Source organism: Phyllopteryx taeniolatus, chromosome 7 (assembly GCF_024500385.1).
Source record: "Phyllopteryx taeniolatus isolate TA_2022b chromosome 7, UOR_Ptae_1.2, whole genome shotgun sequence".
In the NCBI taxonomy this organism is placed as follows: domain Eukaryota; kingdom Metazoa; phylum Chordata; class Actinopteri; order Syngnathiformes; family Syngnathidae; genus Phyllopteryx; species Phyllopteryx taeniolatus.
The window spans coordinates 18052977-18067697 of record NC_084508.1 but is presented as its reverse complement, the minus strand read 5'-3'; the positions used below and the strand labels follow the sequence as shown (position 1 = coordinate 18067697).

Below are 14721 nucleotides of genomic sequence, written 5' to 3'. Positions count from 1 at the left end.
CACATTGACTGATGGGCAAATTTTACAGGTTTATTTGCAAAAAATATTATAATAAACAACATCAATAGAAATGATGCAGTAATTGTGGTGGAGACCAAAGACAATGTTTTAAAGTAAAACTGAAATCAGTATGAGAAAATTACAAAAATAAATAAATAAATAAATGTATTTTTAAAAAAACAAATCTTTCAAAAACAACAAGACAAATGTGTGTAAAATTCACAGGCAAAGGACCAACTCCTCCCCCCATCTACTTGCAGGACAAATAGCCCTGGACACTGACCCCCACTGCCCTGAAAGGAGGCTCCTTCGACCACGTCTGTGACCCCACCTCAAAAGCTGCCTTTTGTATGCCTTTAATATCATTTTCAAGTTTGTCTAGACACCCTGACAACCAACACCTCCCCCATTAGTAGACCCACCAGGACCTCGAGACACCTGCGATGCACTGGTATATAGTGTGAATCAGGCATCATGCAATTGTCACACACACTGTGTACATGATACAGCACAACCTTCATTTCCTTAAAAGGTCTAACTTATGCTTTGACTATTCCATGAAGACCTGTTGTTACAAATGAAACTAAAATTATATCTCCAACAAAGAATGTAAGTCTATTTATAGATTTGGGTTCTTTTAACAAAAATATGTGCATTGCTGTATATTATGACCATGTAAATCACTAATGTGTATCAACAGTGGTTAAACTCACCTGAACTGCAACCCAGCTGGCATTGACTGTGTGCTCTCCGAATGGCCCAAAACCTGAAAAATATTGACTGTTACTTGAGCTGTATGAATACAAAATATTGTCCCCTTTTTTTCTGCCACAATGTGGAATTAGTCTGGTTTCTTCTGAAATCCAATCTCAAAACTGCAAGGCCTCTCCTGGCTTTAACACTATTTGAAGCACTGACGTACATTTACAACTTCATCCATCCATCCATCCATCCATTTTCTGAGCCGCTTCTCCTCACTAGGGTCGCGGGCATGCTGGAGGCTATCCCAGCTATCATCGGGCAGGAGGCGGGGTACACCCTAAACTGGTTGCCAGCCAATCACAGGGCCCATCCAAACAAACAACCATTCGCACTTACATTCACACCTACGGGCAATTTAGAGTTGTCAATTAACCTACTACGCATGTTTTTGGGCTGTGGGAGGAAACCGGAGTGCCCGGAGAAAACCCACGCAGGCACGGGGAGAACATGCAAACTCCATACAGGTGGGGCCGGGGATTGAACACTGGTCCTCAGAACTGTGAGGCAGACGCTCTAACCAGTCGTCCACCGTGCCGCCCATTTACAACTTAAGATATAAAATGTAACTTCTGTCGCCCCCTATGCTGGAATTCAGTATTACAACAACAGAAATCGTCGCTTCAATATGATTTTGACGGCCCTTGTATGTGATGATTCTACAATATTAAACAACATTTTCATTCTGTTTTGAAGGACAGACAGTGTGGAAAAAGATGGTTTCCTCAGAAGAGGCAACTGTTGTGAATTCACGATTGTTGCTGCGTTTTGTGCATGCATTGCTCAGATGTTGCTGAACTTTGTTTATTTTACATCAGGCACCTTGTTGGGCAGCTAAGGGGTCCTCAAGAACATATTGATTTCACGGCAGACAGCTGTTATTGTTTTCTTTTATCATCGAAACCTGTCTGCATTAGTACAGAGCCCTGAACGGGACAGGGGGGGAGAAAAAAAACCTGTTTCTTATTACGACGAGCAACTTCTTTTACATCCTAACAAGAAACCTCATTAGAATGAGAAAGTTTCTCAACCTACTGTTCTATTCATGTAATTAAAGTTTACATTTATCTTTACCATATCTTCTTTTAGTTGGTCTATTACACCATCAAGTATATTCCTTGTTTTGAGGAAAGAGAGCAAGTCCTCTTCTGCTGCCATTCTCTCAGCTGACATGCACTGGAAGCAAGTTGTAAAAAAGATACCGTTCGCAGGGATCTCACAGGTAGCGTCGCTGCATTTGGGCATGCATTGTTTGGTGCGTGTATTGTACGTCATGCACCTTGTTGGGTAGCTTACAAGTCCTTGCAAAGAACCCAAAGAGGTTTTGTCCATTCACGGCAAAAAAATTTGTCAATGTCTTTATGTCTCAAAAGTGTTCTCTGTCAATTGACTGTCTGTTGTCGTACTAGAGCGGCTCCAATTAGCAGAGACAAATTCCTTGTGTGTTTTTTGGACATACTTGCCAAATAAAGATGATTCTGATTCTGATTATTATTAATATTATTTTCGTTTACGTAGTAATTATTGCATGATTATTTTATGTTACAGAAATGCCAAAATAATATGTTTAGTGAGCTTTTTACAAAAGACAAGGGGCCATGCTCCGCCCATTGCTCGGTAAAATGCGTAATTTCCATGCCCACATTTCTGCTGAGTCATTTTCGGTGCGCCACCAAGTGGGCCAGCATGGGAATGTCAGCAGTCGAAATGAAATATAAAAGATCAAATACTGAAATATACAACAAGAAGTTAGAGGAGCTGATGTTATCCCCGATGTCATCTCTTATAGTAGTAGCTTGGGTGAAAATTACTTTTTTTTTTTTAAACAAAAAAGTTAGATACTAACTATGTTTCTTGCTTTAGTAATAATGGTATTTAACGCAAATTTGCAAAATGCCTCTCTTTCTCTCGTAATGTCACTCTTTGTTATATTGTAGGCAAATGCTAAAATCATTTAAGTTCATTTTTTTCCGCATTAATGTACACACAGCACGCCACATTGACAGAAAATAACGTAATTTTTGACATTTTTGCAGATTTATGAAAAAAGAAAAACTGAAATATCTCACAGCAATAACTATTCAGACCCTTTGCTGTAACACTCACGTATTTAACTCGGGTGCTGTCCATTTCTTCTGATCATCCTTGCGATGGTTCTACACCTTCATTGGAGTCCAGCTGTGTTTAATTATACTGATTGGACTTGATTAGGAAAGCCACACACCTGTCTATATAAGACCTTACAGCTCACAGTGCATGTCAGAGCAAATGAGAATCATGAGGTCAAAGGAACTGCCTGAAGAGCTCAGAGACAGAATTGTGGCAAGGCACAGATCTGGCCAAGGTTACAAAAAAACTTCTGCTGCACTTAAGGTTCCTAAGAGTAGTGGCCTCTATAATCCTTAAATGGAAGACGTTTGGGACGACCAGAACCCTTCCTAGAGCTGGCCGTCCGGCCAAACTGAGCAATTGGGGGGAAAGAGCTTTGGTGAGAGAGGTAAAGAAGAACCCAAAAATCACTGTGGCTGAGCTCCAGAGATGCAGTCGAGAGATGGGAGACAGTGCTACAAAGTCAACCATCACTGCAGCCTTCCACCAGTCGGGGTTTTATGGCAGAGTGGCCTGACGGAAGCCTCTCCTCAGTGCAAAGCAAAGCAAATTTATTTATATAGCGCATTTCAAACACAAGGTAACTCAATGTGCATTACATGATTAAAAGCATTTAAAAACAAAGAAAAAAACAGCTTATTGACATTTAAAATAAAGAGAAAAAATAAAATCAAAATACAATTAAAACAGCGTACAATGCAAGAGATATCATTTAAAAGTGGAAATGCTCTAGAAAGCATTGTAAAAAAGAAGAGTTTTTAACCTGGACTTAAAAACATGCACACTTGGGGCTGACTTAAATGATTTTAGCAAATGGCTGCAATATAACAAAGAGTGAAAAATTTAAGGGGGTCTGAATACTTTCCATACCCACTGTAACATACAACACATTTTTGTTTTTTATGTTTGATCTTATATACACCACTTTGATACAGGTCTGAAATGTACCGCCCACCACTGTTAAACACATAACACTGTTTTATGTATCTACAAAATTGTAATTACAGGTGGCGCTCGGTTTATGACTGAGTTCCATTCCTACATGGGCGACGTGATAACGTAGTGTAGCTCTAATCTACGCTAAAGGTCACATTTAGACTAAATATTTTATATATTTTATTTCTTTTTAATATCTCTATATATTTGTATGACTTATTCTGAGCTGCTGTGCAAACTATTTCATTGTACGCAATTTGTAACATCGAAACCCTGTATGTCGGTACTGTTGTAAACTGAACTGGATTTTTTTCTAAATATTATTAACACTTTAAAGGTCCCGTATTTTGCCTAACCAACTTTTTCTAGTGTTTGGGATGTAATATTGTCTCTATGGTGCCTCAGTAAACGTGAAATTAGAATTAAAATCGTCCTTGCATCCCTGAGTTCCAGACGTTTTTCTGCCGAGAGGCCTGAAATTAGGCCATTCGAATTTCTCTAAGCTTATCTATGTCACTAGCGAAGATCCCCGCCAACCTCTCCGCTCCTGAGCCAGCGCCGTCAACATAACAAACGTGTGCTCTAACAAGTTGGTCTTCTACACGGAGGCAACCAATCAGAGGAAAGGGGTGGTCTTAGCCAAATATGGACAGAGCGGATACTAAACTGAGTCAAACATGAGTACCTCTCAGAGGGGTCTTTTCTGAACACTCGCATGACAAAACCAAGGTGTTTTTTTTTTTTTAAATGAAATTGACACTTTTATACTATGTCCATGTTACAGAGTCACTCTATAGAGGTCTAAATAGCAAAAATATGGGACCTTTAATAAGAACATGTTAAACTATGTTTTGAGTTACAGTAGAAGCCCTCAAAAGTGTGCCTCAAAAACATGGTACTTCAAACCATCATCATGCTTGTCGTCATGCAAAATCTGAGAAAATCTTGTGAGACCAGCACAATGAGCATCAAAAAGGATTGACTCCACAAGTGTGTTTTGCCCCTTCTATTACATTCATGTGTTTTTGTGCTGTCCCAACAAAGAAGAACCAATGAACTTATTGTGCCATAGAAAAGCATCTAGCTGCTCATTACAATATGGTACCCAACCCAGCATGATTCTAATGTAAATAGCATGTAGTAGAAAGCAGACTGGTTAAAACAAGCATGAAAATGATCAGAGAAGCTTTTCCCATTCTCTCTCCATTGTGTCCACCTTCAAAATGATGGATGTGATATGTAGATATTGTTTCTTTTAGTTTTGCTTAGTTGTGTTATTCAGTAGTTAACTACTCTGACTCTCTAGTAATAAAGGTTTCAATATGTTAATAATTTTAGCATAGAACTTAATAATAATTTCTGATATTTCCTATGGGAACTTTAGTTTTGAAATTAACAACAAATCTAGCAATTTTTCCATCACCTGCAAACCTAGCTGCAACAGACAGCCTTGTTTATATTGGGATGTATAGCCAAGCCCCCTCCACCATCACTCCAAGGGTCAGCGGGTCCCTGGGGATTGGGTGGAGGGAGGATCAGTCTGTCTGACAGCCTGCTGAATAGGAGCAGAGCGAGAGGTCGCTAGTTGCCAGCCGGCAAGCTATTGTGAGGAGGCCGTTCCCAGGCATGCTATACATCCAGCATCAGCTGGGACGCCTTTGTGTCTGGAAATAGAATAAACTCACTACAGTACTACTTCTCTTCACATTTAAAATGATCACAGCCTATCACGCATTGTTGATGCTCAATTGAAAAGAAATATTGATACACATTTTAATTGGTTCTGCTCATGGAAAGCTTGTGATTTGCTTTCAAGAGTTGCAAAGCACTCCCATAGCCGCAAAACCTCATTCAAGTGTCAGATCATGAAGCAATGACCTATAACCATCTCAAATAAAGACTTGATAACACAGTATGGAAACCTACACCAAGACGTACTGTATAAGTCATTGTCATATTTCCTTTACCCAGCTAAACATCAGCACAAACAATAAATAAACAACCGTCTTGAAAATAGTGCAACAAAGAGTTAATCCGTCAAGACAACAGTGGTTAATTCGAAAGTCACCTGCATACTCAATGTCAAAACTATAGATGAAAAGTAACTTTAAAGACGCCTGTAAGTCAGCAGCCTGTTACAACAGCTCCGTTAATTTTGTGCTATACTTTTCTACCCTTTTCTACCATTTCATGTTCATTTTGCACCGTGGTAAAGTGTTTTACACTATTTAAAGCGTTTTAGCCGTGACATTTTTGGTAGATTATTGGTGCATGTTGTTGTTGTGGACGCCTGTGAATCGGCAGCTCGTTTGCAACAGCTCCTTTATTTGTACTTTCCATCCTCTTATTCTTTTTGCGTTGTGCTACACCGTTTGCAGTGTCACAGCGTTTCAGCTGTGATATTTTATTTAGCAAGAATATCATCGCTATTGGACTTTCAAGATTTGTCCACAACGTTACAACTGCGAGAGGCTTCGTTGGCCCCAACATGGAACCCTCCGGCGTCCCCTCGGCGAAGAATGCATCCCGGAGAAGATATGAAGAAGTCCACTTCACAATACGTAATGTGAAGTGAGAAAGAAGACTCGATGGGTCAAGTGGATATGAAGCATTCCTTCTGTGTGCGTGTTACTCGACAACTGACAAACTAATGGCTATTCGAAAACCGCAGTTGTTTGTTTACATTTAAACTTCAGCTTGCAGCCATGGCACGTGACGTCATGCACGCCCCCACACAATGGTCAGTGGAGACTTCAATCATGTTTCTCTCTCATCTACTAACAGCTTCGTCAAAACATGTAGACTGTGCAACAAGGCTCCCCATACGCCAAATGCCAGTGTGAAGGGAGCTCTACTTACATTAATAATGAGAAAAGAATATCAATATTAGTAGTAGTGGTGGTATACTTATTGTGTTTTATGTGTGATCTTATGTACAGCACTTTGATATTGCCGCAGTTGTTTTTAAGTACTCTAGAATTGAGTTGAGTTCCGCGTAACAGAAACTTGGATGATATGTTTTTCCGTTTTAAACATTTATGCTACCATACTAGTTACATACATTGTGGAATAGTTGCGTAATTACAAGTACATTATCACAAAACTTTGTTGTTGCTTAATCATGACAGATCAAATCATGCAAGCAGTCTCCTGGAATTTAGTTTTGTTATTTGGCATTGTAGCACAACGTGCGAAAAAACAACGCAATTCCAATAAATCCAGAAGCGTGCAATTCCGTGGTTAATGGCGTTAAAATTGTTTTTTCGGCTGTTTGCAAAGGCAGCAGAGTGGAGCAGAAACAGGCCGACGCCATTAGCGTTCGAGCAGCTGTCATCAACCAACCAACTTTTCCACTACTTCCACCCTAGGACTAGCTTGCCGGGAGACTCGATCAAACGGGAGCAAATAAATAAATAAATAAGGACAAACCTGTAACGACCACAGTCCGTTTACTGTTGTCCATTTCCCGTCGTAAAACGTCGAGTGTTTCGGTGTTCTATTCGGCCTGTGTTGTGTAGCAAGACCATAAAGTCTCCCCCGTTGACCCCCTCTCTCTGCAGCCAAAGTGGCAACCAAGCTCATACGGCGAACGACCAAAACATCCACGGCGAGAAAGAGGCGTGATGACGTCACAACTGACGTAAACACGTCTATGGCAGCTGAAACGTGTCAACAAGTCACATATACGTTTTAAAAAGTAGCACAGTTTACTACCCATCTATCCATCCATTTTCCCTACCGTTTAATATTTATTTATCCGTGATCCTGCGAAAGAATACAAAACGGCGGAACACCTACATTAGCGCAAGTAAGAAAATAAAGTACAATGCTTGAATAGTCTTGATTTACGAGTTTATTTTGTTCCATGGCAAAGCTCTTAACTTAAATTTACTCGCATAACAGCTCAGTTTTCCCTACTGAAATATTATTAATACTTTCCAGCCCCCGAAAAATCACCACATTTTTTATACCTGATTTTTAAAAGAAAAATAGCACTGTATTGTATAAAAACAGAATGACAGAACAGAAATAATAGAGATAATCTAAAGAAATGAACTGGTTTTATGAGGTGTGATAAGGTTGGGACAAGCCAAAAGTCAAACATACAGCTGTAGTGTTATAGGTGTGCCTTTAAGGGGCGTGGCCAAGTGACATAATGAGCTGGAATTGGGTTGGCCCAACTTGTTCACAGCTCACAGCACTCTCTCGGGCAGAGGTGGGAGAAGCGTATAAATGTGTCAATCAATTGGTTAATTAAAATGCATTTTTAATGTATTTATATTGTATTGATTTAACACATAAAAAGATTGTTAAATGTACTTATTGTAAATATTTAAATAATAGGAAAAAATATCGCTGGCCTCGTGCTGAAACTGCCTATGTCCAAATCTGGTAAATTTCATAATTTTTTTCACATTTTTTCACTATTGGTCAATCCCCATGTTGACCAATATAAAGTGGTGAAAATACTTGCTCTCTTTGCAATGGAAATGGCTCAACAAACTGAAAAGTGATGGTTTTGGAGATGGAAAGGTTTCTGCCAGCAAAAAGCATTTGGTATTTTCAAATCTAATTTTTATTAAATAATTAGACAATTCATGTATTGTGAATAATGAAGTAAAAACATTATTAAAATCAACAACTTTACATAGATTTTACATTTTTTATTATGTTATTAAAGTATCAATTAATTAATATATTATGAAGAGTGAATGGTTATTAATTAATATATTATGAAGTGTATGGTTATTATTATTATTCCATCCATCACTTTTCTTTACCGTTTATCCTCACTAGGGTTGCGGGCGTGCTGGAGCCTATCCCAGCTATCTTCGGGCGGGAGGCGGGGTACACCCTGAACCGGTTGCCGGCCAATCGCAGGGCACAGAAACAAACAACCATTCGCACTCACATTCACACCTACGGGCAATTTAGAGTCTTCAATCAACCTACCACGCATGTTTTAGGAATGTGGGAGGAAACCGAAGTGCCCGGAGAAAACCCAGCCAGGCACGTGGAGAACATGCAAAATCCACACAGGCGGGGCCGGGATTTGAACCCCGGTCCCCAGAACTGTGAGGCAGATGTGCAAACCAGTCGTCCACCATACCGGTGCATTATTATTATTATTATTATTATTATTATTATTATTATTATTATTATTATTATTATTATTATTATTATTATTATTATTATTATTATTATTATTATACATAAACAACATTTTACATAAACAACCGTTTTACCTTTTTATATTTACTTTATAAAACAATTGATTAATTAATTGTCATCTAATTAATTATAAATAATGTTTTTTTAAATTAAGAACGAATATTATTTTATCATCTATTTCGTTATGTTTAACCTAATCTACAATGACCTGGCCCATCTGTCTGCACAAGTTTGCCCACCCCTGTTGGAAACAGTCTACTTGTAGTACCCGTTCAGGACTGCAGAGGGTAGAAAGTGATATTATAGCCATAATCCGCTCTTGAAGACGAAGAGAAGAAGACGAAGACTACTCGCGTGCTCCTCAATCTGAAAGTCCAATTAAAAATCTAAACCGTACGTTATCACAATGGTACGTATCCGCTCGTGGTATTTATATAAGACGTAATACAACCTTGAAGGCAAAAAGTTGTTGGCTAGGATAGGATGGATGGATAGTATTCACTTTAAAGATCTTTTTGCGGCAGGAGCATAGCAACGATAACAACTTCTCAGTGGTTAGCTAGTTAGCTGCGAAGTCATAACACTGTCAAACATTTGGCTGAAAGGTCTTCTTGGTCTGTACTTTGAGCTGCTTATTGTACATATGTATCTAGAGATGCAGTTACGCTTAACAAACTATTTTCAGCAGTAACAGAATGTCGAGTGGACCAGAGCCGTTTTGTGTTATTAAAGTCAAATATTGCTACATCATGGCGAAGTAATGCTTGGAGTATGTACGCATTTTAAGTTTGTAAAAGTATTTTTGTCGTTTTACAGCTTCCTTTGTCTCTGCTGAAGACTGCCCAGAACCATCCAATGGTGAGACTGAATTGATTCCTGTGGCATATTGTGCATTAGCACAGCAGTGAAACTACACATCACTTGTTCTAAGCATTCTTCGCTTTTTCTGTGAAACCTTCAATCGAGCGTTTATTTATTTTTTATTTTTTAATGAGGTAAACCAAGAGTAGCTGCAGGTGGTTTGTCATTGTTTTTTGTTTCCTTTTCTTAACAGCTGGTGGAGCTGAAAAATGGCGAGACGTACAACGGCCATCTGGTCAGCTGTGACAACTGGATGAACATCAACTTGAGAGAAGTCATTTGCACCTCTCGGGTATAGCCAAGCCTTTGTTCTCTTGTCTGCTGTCATCACTTGATTTGTTTAATACTAAATGGCTTGTCAACTAAACTTACACATCTGCATATTTTTCACAATTTAAAATGGTGCCCATGTGTCTTTATCTTCGCCTAATAATCTTTGTGATATGCGCTCATCAAAGATCAAGCATTGCAGGACATTTTACCCACCCTATTTCTTGTCTTGGTAAAATTAGCACACACCACCTTATCCATATACTGCTTGACCAATGTTTTTGTTACCATTACGACTGGGGGTTGAGCTCTGGGATTGAACAGGCAAGCAAGCTTAGAGTGTGGGGGAAAAAAATCAGTCTGTTTAATTCACTAAAAACATTTTCACTCATGGGGAGACAGCAGCATACTATACTGTTTATGTGGTTCATGCTCATATTGCCAAACCCAAATAACCATCCCTAAGGTAGCAAACACTTTACTGAGTAACCAAGTTTGTGTTGCTTATCAGAAACTAATGCTGTTAGCTAATACTAATCTGTGCATCCAAAAACTCATTGCACCTCTGGCTACCTTTTGATTTCATAGCAGGGTTGTCACACTATGGAGAAACTTGGTGTGTGGGGGGCGGTTATTATGCAAATTAGTCCTATGGTTGCGTCAATAGTGGGGCAAAAAAAATTGAACGCCTCACTCTCAGATGGATTTCAAGAAATAAGCAGAAAACAAAAGATTTACTTGGTTGTTTAATTTTACACTTGGTAGGTGGAGTGACCATTTTTGTGGTCAAGCAATTAAGTAATAAAGGTATAAATGTGAATTATAGTAAATATTCCATCATATGTCCCCTTCAGGACTTGCATTAAGTGCTTTCTCGTAGTTGGTGCCGGCAATGTTTGATATTCCAATTGGAGATGCTCATAGACACATACACTGCATATGACACTTCACTTGTCTCTCACAGGATGGTGACAAGTTCTGGCGGATGCCCGAGTGCTACATCCGAGGGAGCACCATTAAGTATTTGCGAATCCCGGACGAGATCATCGACATGGTGAAGGAAGAGGTGGTATCAAAGGGTCGCGGGCGGGGAGGTGCCCAGCATAACAAACAGCAGGCCAAAGGACGAGGAGGAGCGGGCCGAGGTGAGCTTTACTTATCCTGCCTTTCACTAGCTGGAATGCACATGGCTGCTGCTATAATGAGCAATATAAACACCTGCACTCTTGCTTTGTCTGCTATTCACTTTTCATGCATTTTCAGTGGTACTTGAAAATATAACTGTACTGTATTATTTGTATGTACCACCGCCCCTGTGGTCTTACTGTCTGAGAATTGACCGCCACCTTGCATGCATGGTGAGATCACAACGTACTGTACATCACCAAAGCACTGTTCAGCAAGCATCAAAATGATTAAAAGGCATGGCATGTTTTGATTTTTCTTTGACATTTTACATTAATTTTTATGATATTTGACAATTGACCTTAGGCAAAATTTACAAACCCCAATTCTCAATTGTCTCATTGAAACAATTGTAAATGCCATTAATCTGTTCCAGCCTCTCCCCAAAAAACAGTTCTAATTTGCATTTTAATGAGGAAAAATACCACTATCACTCCATAATATCGCACTTTATGAAAACATATGGTGATGACAATTAAATATACTAAAAAAATAAATAAATAATTAAAACAGTTTTGTCACAGTGCATCAATTGAATGGCTATTGTGCTGCTGTTTCTGGTGTTCCCTTTTGGCCATCTGGGGGCAGTATAAGAGGGACGGATATACTGTCGTGTCAATGGTTATACTGACGTCTCAACTCCTAACAGCTCGTCATTACCGCACTATTATTAGTCGTTCTTTGCAGAGAATGAAGAATATGACTCAGTACTCTTATATTATCTTTCTACATTTAGCTGCACCGTTTGTGTGCAATTCGTTGCTTAAAGGGTTATAGGACCTCAACATAGATGCTAATTAGCATTAGCATTAAGATACTATACTGAAAGGCTAAGCTATGTGGTTGTTTTAAATACACAAGGTGTAATTCTTTGTTTTATGTTTAGTTTGACAGTAAACTTCAAGTGTGAGTGGCAATAAACAGCTTGAAGCCTCTTTTCTGGAGAATTATTCACTATTTGCCAAAGTGCTGCTTATTGTGAAGTGAGTCGAGTTCACAACCTCCTGACAACTTGTTTGCAGAAAGGTCAAGGTCTTAATTAGGAACAAAACGGTAGTCTTATTTTTCATGATAAAAATATTTCTCTGTGGTGCCTGCCCACCCATCAATTTTGAAATTAAACAAGTAAATCTTTCTGAATTTTGAGAATTGTCGTGACACTTCCCCTAATTGACATAATAACCGTTGCATGCTCAGGATTATATTCCAATTAGCCAGTAGCATGTTCATGCAGACGTGAGGCATTTGCTGTCTGGATGTAGAGGGGTGAATATCTCCTGCTCTGGGGAAGTCTGTCTCTCCAGAAATCTCCAATCACCCAACAAAACTTTGCTAGATGTTGTTTTTTTTTTTTTTTTCCCCCCATTCTTTTTAAAAAAAAAATAGTCACTCAAGGCGTTGGAAAAGTCCGTAGGTATACGCTGTTGCTCCACCCCTAGTCGTCATGGTCACTAATGCGGTACTCCGCCCTAAAACCAAGTGATTTCAACCAGTATGACACGTGGATATTAAGTGTCCTGTATTTCTCTCTCCCCCATGTATTTTGACAGAAGATTGTCAGAGACATTTTATCTCCTTTAAACTACGACTCATTTCAGAATTTACTTGATTTTGTTGAAACTGTGTATCCAGGAGGGTTGAAGTTAGTTGTATCACATTCCAGTATAACATCACACAATTGTGTTTAATATCTATTGCAGGAGTACACCATAAGATTGTCGTGCATCATTATCCAAAATATATTGTTCTGAAAATGAAATGATTTCTCCACACCAGCTTGTTTTGGTATTCAAGCATTGTCCTTATCTGTCTCTTTTCCCGCTAGGTGTGTTTGGCGGTCGAGGCAGAGGAATGAGCGGTCCCGGACGAGGTCAGCAGCAGCCGGATAAGAAAGCAGGCAAACCACAGGGGATGAAGAACCAGCACTGACATGTTGTATCATCACCCACACACACAAGAGCCACTTCCTCAGCACTCAGACATTCAAGCAACACTCAAATAGTCAAGATAAAACATGATTCCCTGGATATTTTTTTTTTCTTCTACTGCCCGGAAGTTGGTATTTACATTTTATAAAATTATAAACTTATCTTAGTGGATCATGCTGACCTGGCAAAATGTTCATTAAGATGTAGTGGCAACATGTTTAGTTTCTTTATATACATACATTTTCTGTCATGTGGTGCACTGCAATAAGGTTTTGGGTTTCTGTTGGTTTGTTTTCAGCTTGTCTCTTTGAGTAGAGTTTTACAACAGAGTTGCAACTTGAGTTGCATGAATATCCTTTTTTTCCCCCATGACTTGGCTTTAATTTCTCTTTATTACTCTGTTATATTGTGACGTTCTCTGGTTTGCCAGCCCTTTAATTGATCTGCTGTGTTATGTTATATTTATGTACATGAGAACATGGAAATAAAAGGTTTTTTTTTTTTTTTAAATAAAAGTGTTGCATTAACGTAATCTATTTGATCAGACACATTATCATAGAATAAAATTCACCAGCACTATATTGGTTAAAGTATTGGTTCAATTGTCCACTGAACCTACTGGAAGTGAAAATTAGTATGAAATGTTGGATGGGATGTGTCTGGGAGTTTTTTTTTTGTGTATGCATCCACAAGAACATTTGTGATGCCAGAGGTCAGTGATGCTCTACCTTATAGATGGCCTGATTTACAATCTCTGTTCTACTTCACCTCAAAGGTGTTTCTAGTCATTATTCCACACCAAAATCATTTTATCGTAACATTGGGGACCTTGCTTTTGTCCTAGGGTACAACCATGCTGGAACAGAAAGGCCTTCCCCAAACTTTTTCCATCAAGTAGAAGAAACCTAAAATGTCTTGGTAAATTGAAGAAGTAAGATGCAGGGTAAACTAGGGAACCAGCTTCCTGCGACCCTGAAAAAGCAGTGTGGATAACATATTGATGGTGGGGGAAAACTAAGGGGCAGAGCACAATAGAATTGAATAAGTGGTGTTTAAAATACTTTTGTAATATACAGTACTTATGCCTTCTCTGTCCCATAAGACTTTTGGCTTATCCTAATCCATCACCATTTTGCAAATGTAATTCACACTACTACGGGCTCCACTGATTATATTATTTCACGCCATAAAACATGTTATATTATTAAATAAAATTTAAAAAACAATTTCTATATATGGAATAAAGAGTAGCCTACTTTACAAGTGTACTCAACCACTGCTTCACTGCCTGCATGTCATTGCCCATCTGTCCACCAGCTGTCACGAGAGTTCCATCCTCTTTTGCCCATCCATTTGCAGTATATGGTAGAGTAGTCCATCCATCCATTTTCTGTACTGCTTATCCTCACTAGAGTCGCGGGCGTGCTGGAGCCTATCCCAGTTATCTTCAGACGAGAGGGAAGTTTACTGTACTGTAATTCAATCAATGGACTTCCATTTT

General features: G+C 39.0%; 2 protein-coding genes across 3 annotated transcripts in view; one reads left to right on the top strand and one right to left on the bottom strand.

Moving 5' to 3' along the window:
- LOC133480321 (pyroglutamyl-peptidase 1-like) overlaps positions 1-7414 on the bottom strand; it is a 19459-nt gene extending 12045 nt beyond the window's left edge. The window contains exons 1-2 of one of the 2 annotated variants that reach the window (XM_061778161.1): positions 7234-7414; positions 714-766 (exon numbers count right to left, since the gene is read on the bottom strand). In XM_061778161.1, the coding sequence (XP_061634145.1) occupies positions 714-766; positions 7234-7267 (87 nt within the window). In that variant the 5' untranslated portion in view covers positions 7268-7414. Of the gene's footprint in view, positions 1-713; positions 767-2865; positions 5183-7233 lie in introns of those variants that run through there. The other variant, XM_061778162.1, reaches the window with a different exon arrangement.
- A 1832-nt stretch (positions 7415-9246) lies between these two features.
- lsm4 (LSM4 homolog, U6 small nuclear RNA and mRNA degradation associated) lies at positions 9247-13724 on the top strand. Its single transcript, XM_061778163.1, has 5 exons — positions 9247-9385; positions 9793-9834; positions 10031-10129; positions 11072-11252; positions 13118-13724. The coding sequence occupies exons 1-5, from the start codon at positions 9383-9385 to the stop codon at positions 13219-13221; spliced, it is 429 nt and encodes a 142-aa protein (XP_061634147.1). The 5' UTR covers positions 9247-9382; the 3' UTR covers positions 13222-13724.
- Positions 13725-14721: the final 997 nt, after the last annotated feature.

Bases quoted from the DNA above. Each gene is read 5' to 3' on its own strand.
- lsm4 (XM_061778163.1), top strand. The intron at 10,130-11,071 runs GTATAGCCAAGC...TGTCTCTCACAG, and splicing joins AAGTCATTTGCACCTCTCGG to GATGGTGACAAGTTCTGGCG. The intron at 11,253-13,117 runs GTGAGCTTTACT...TTTTCCCGCTAG, and splicing joins ACGAGGAGGAGCGGGCCGAG to GTGTGTTTGGCGGTCGAGGC.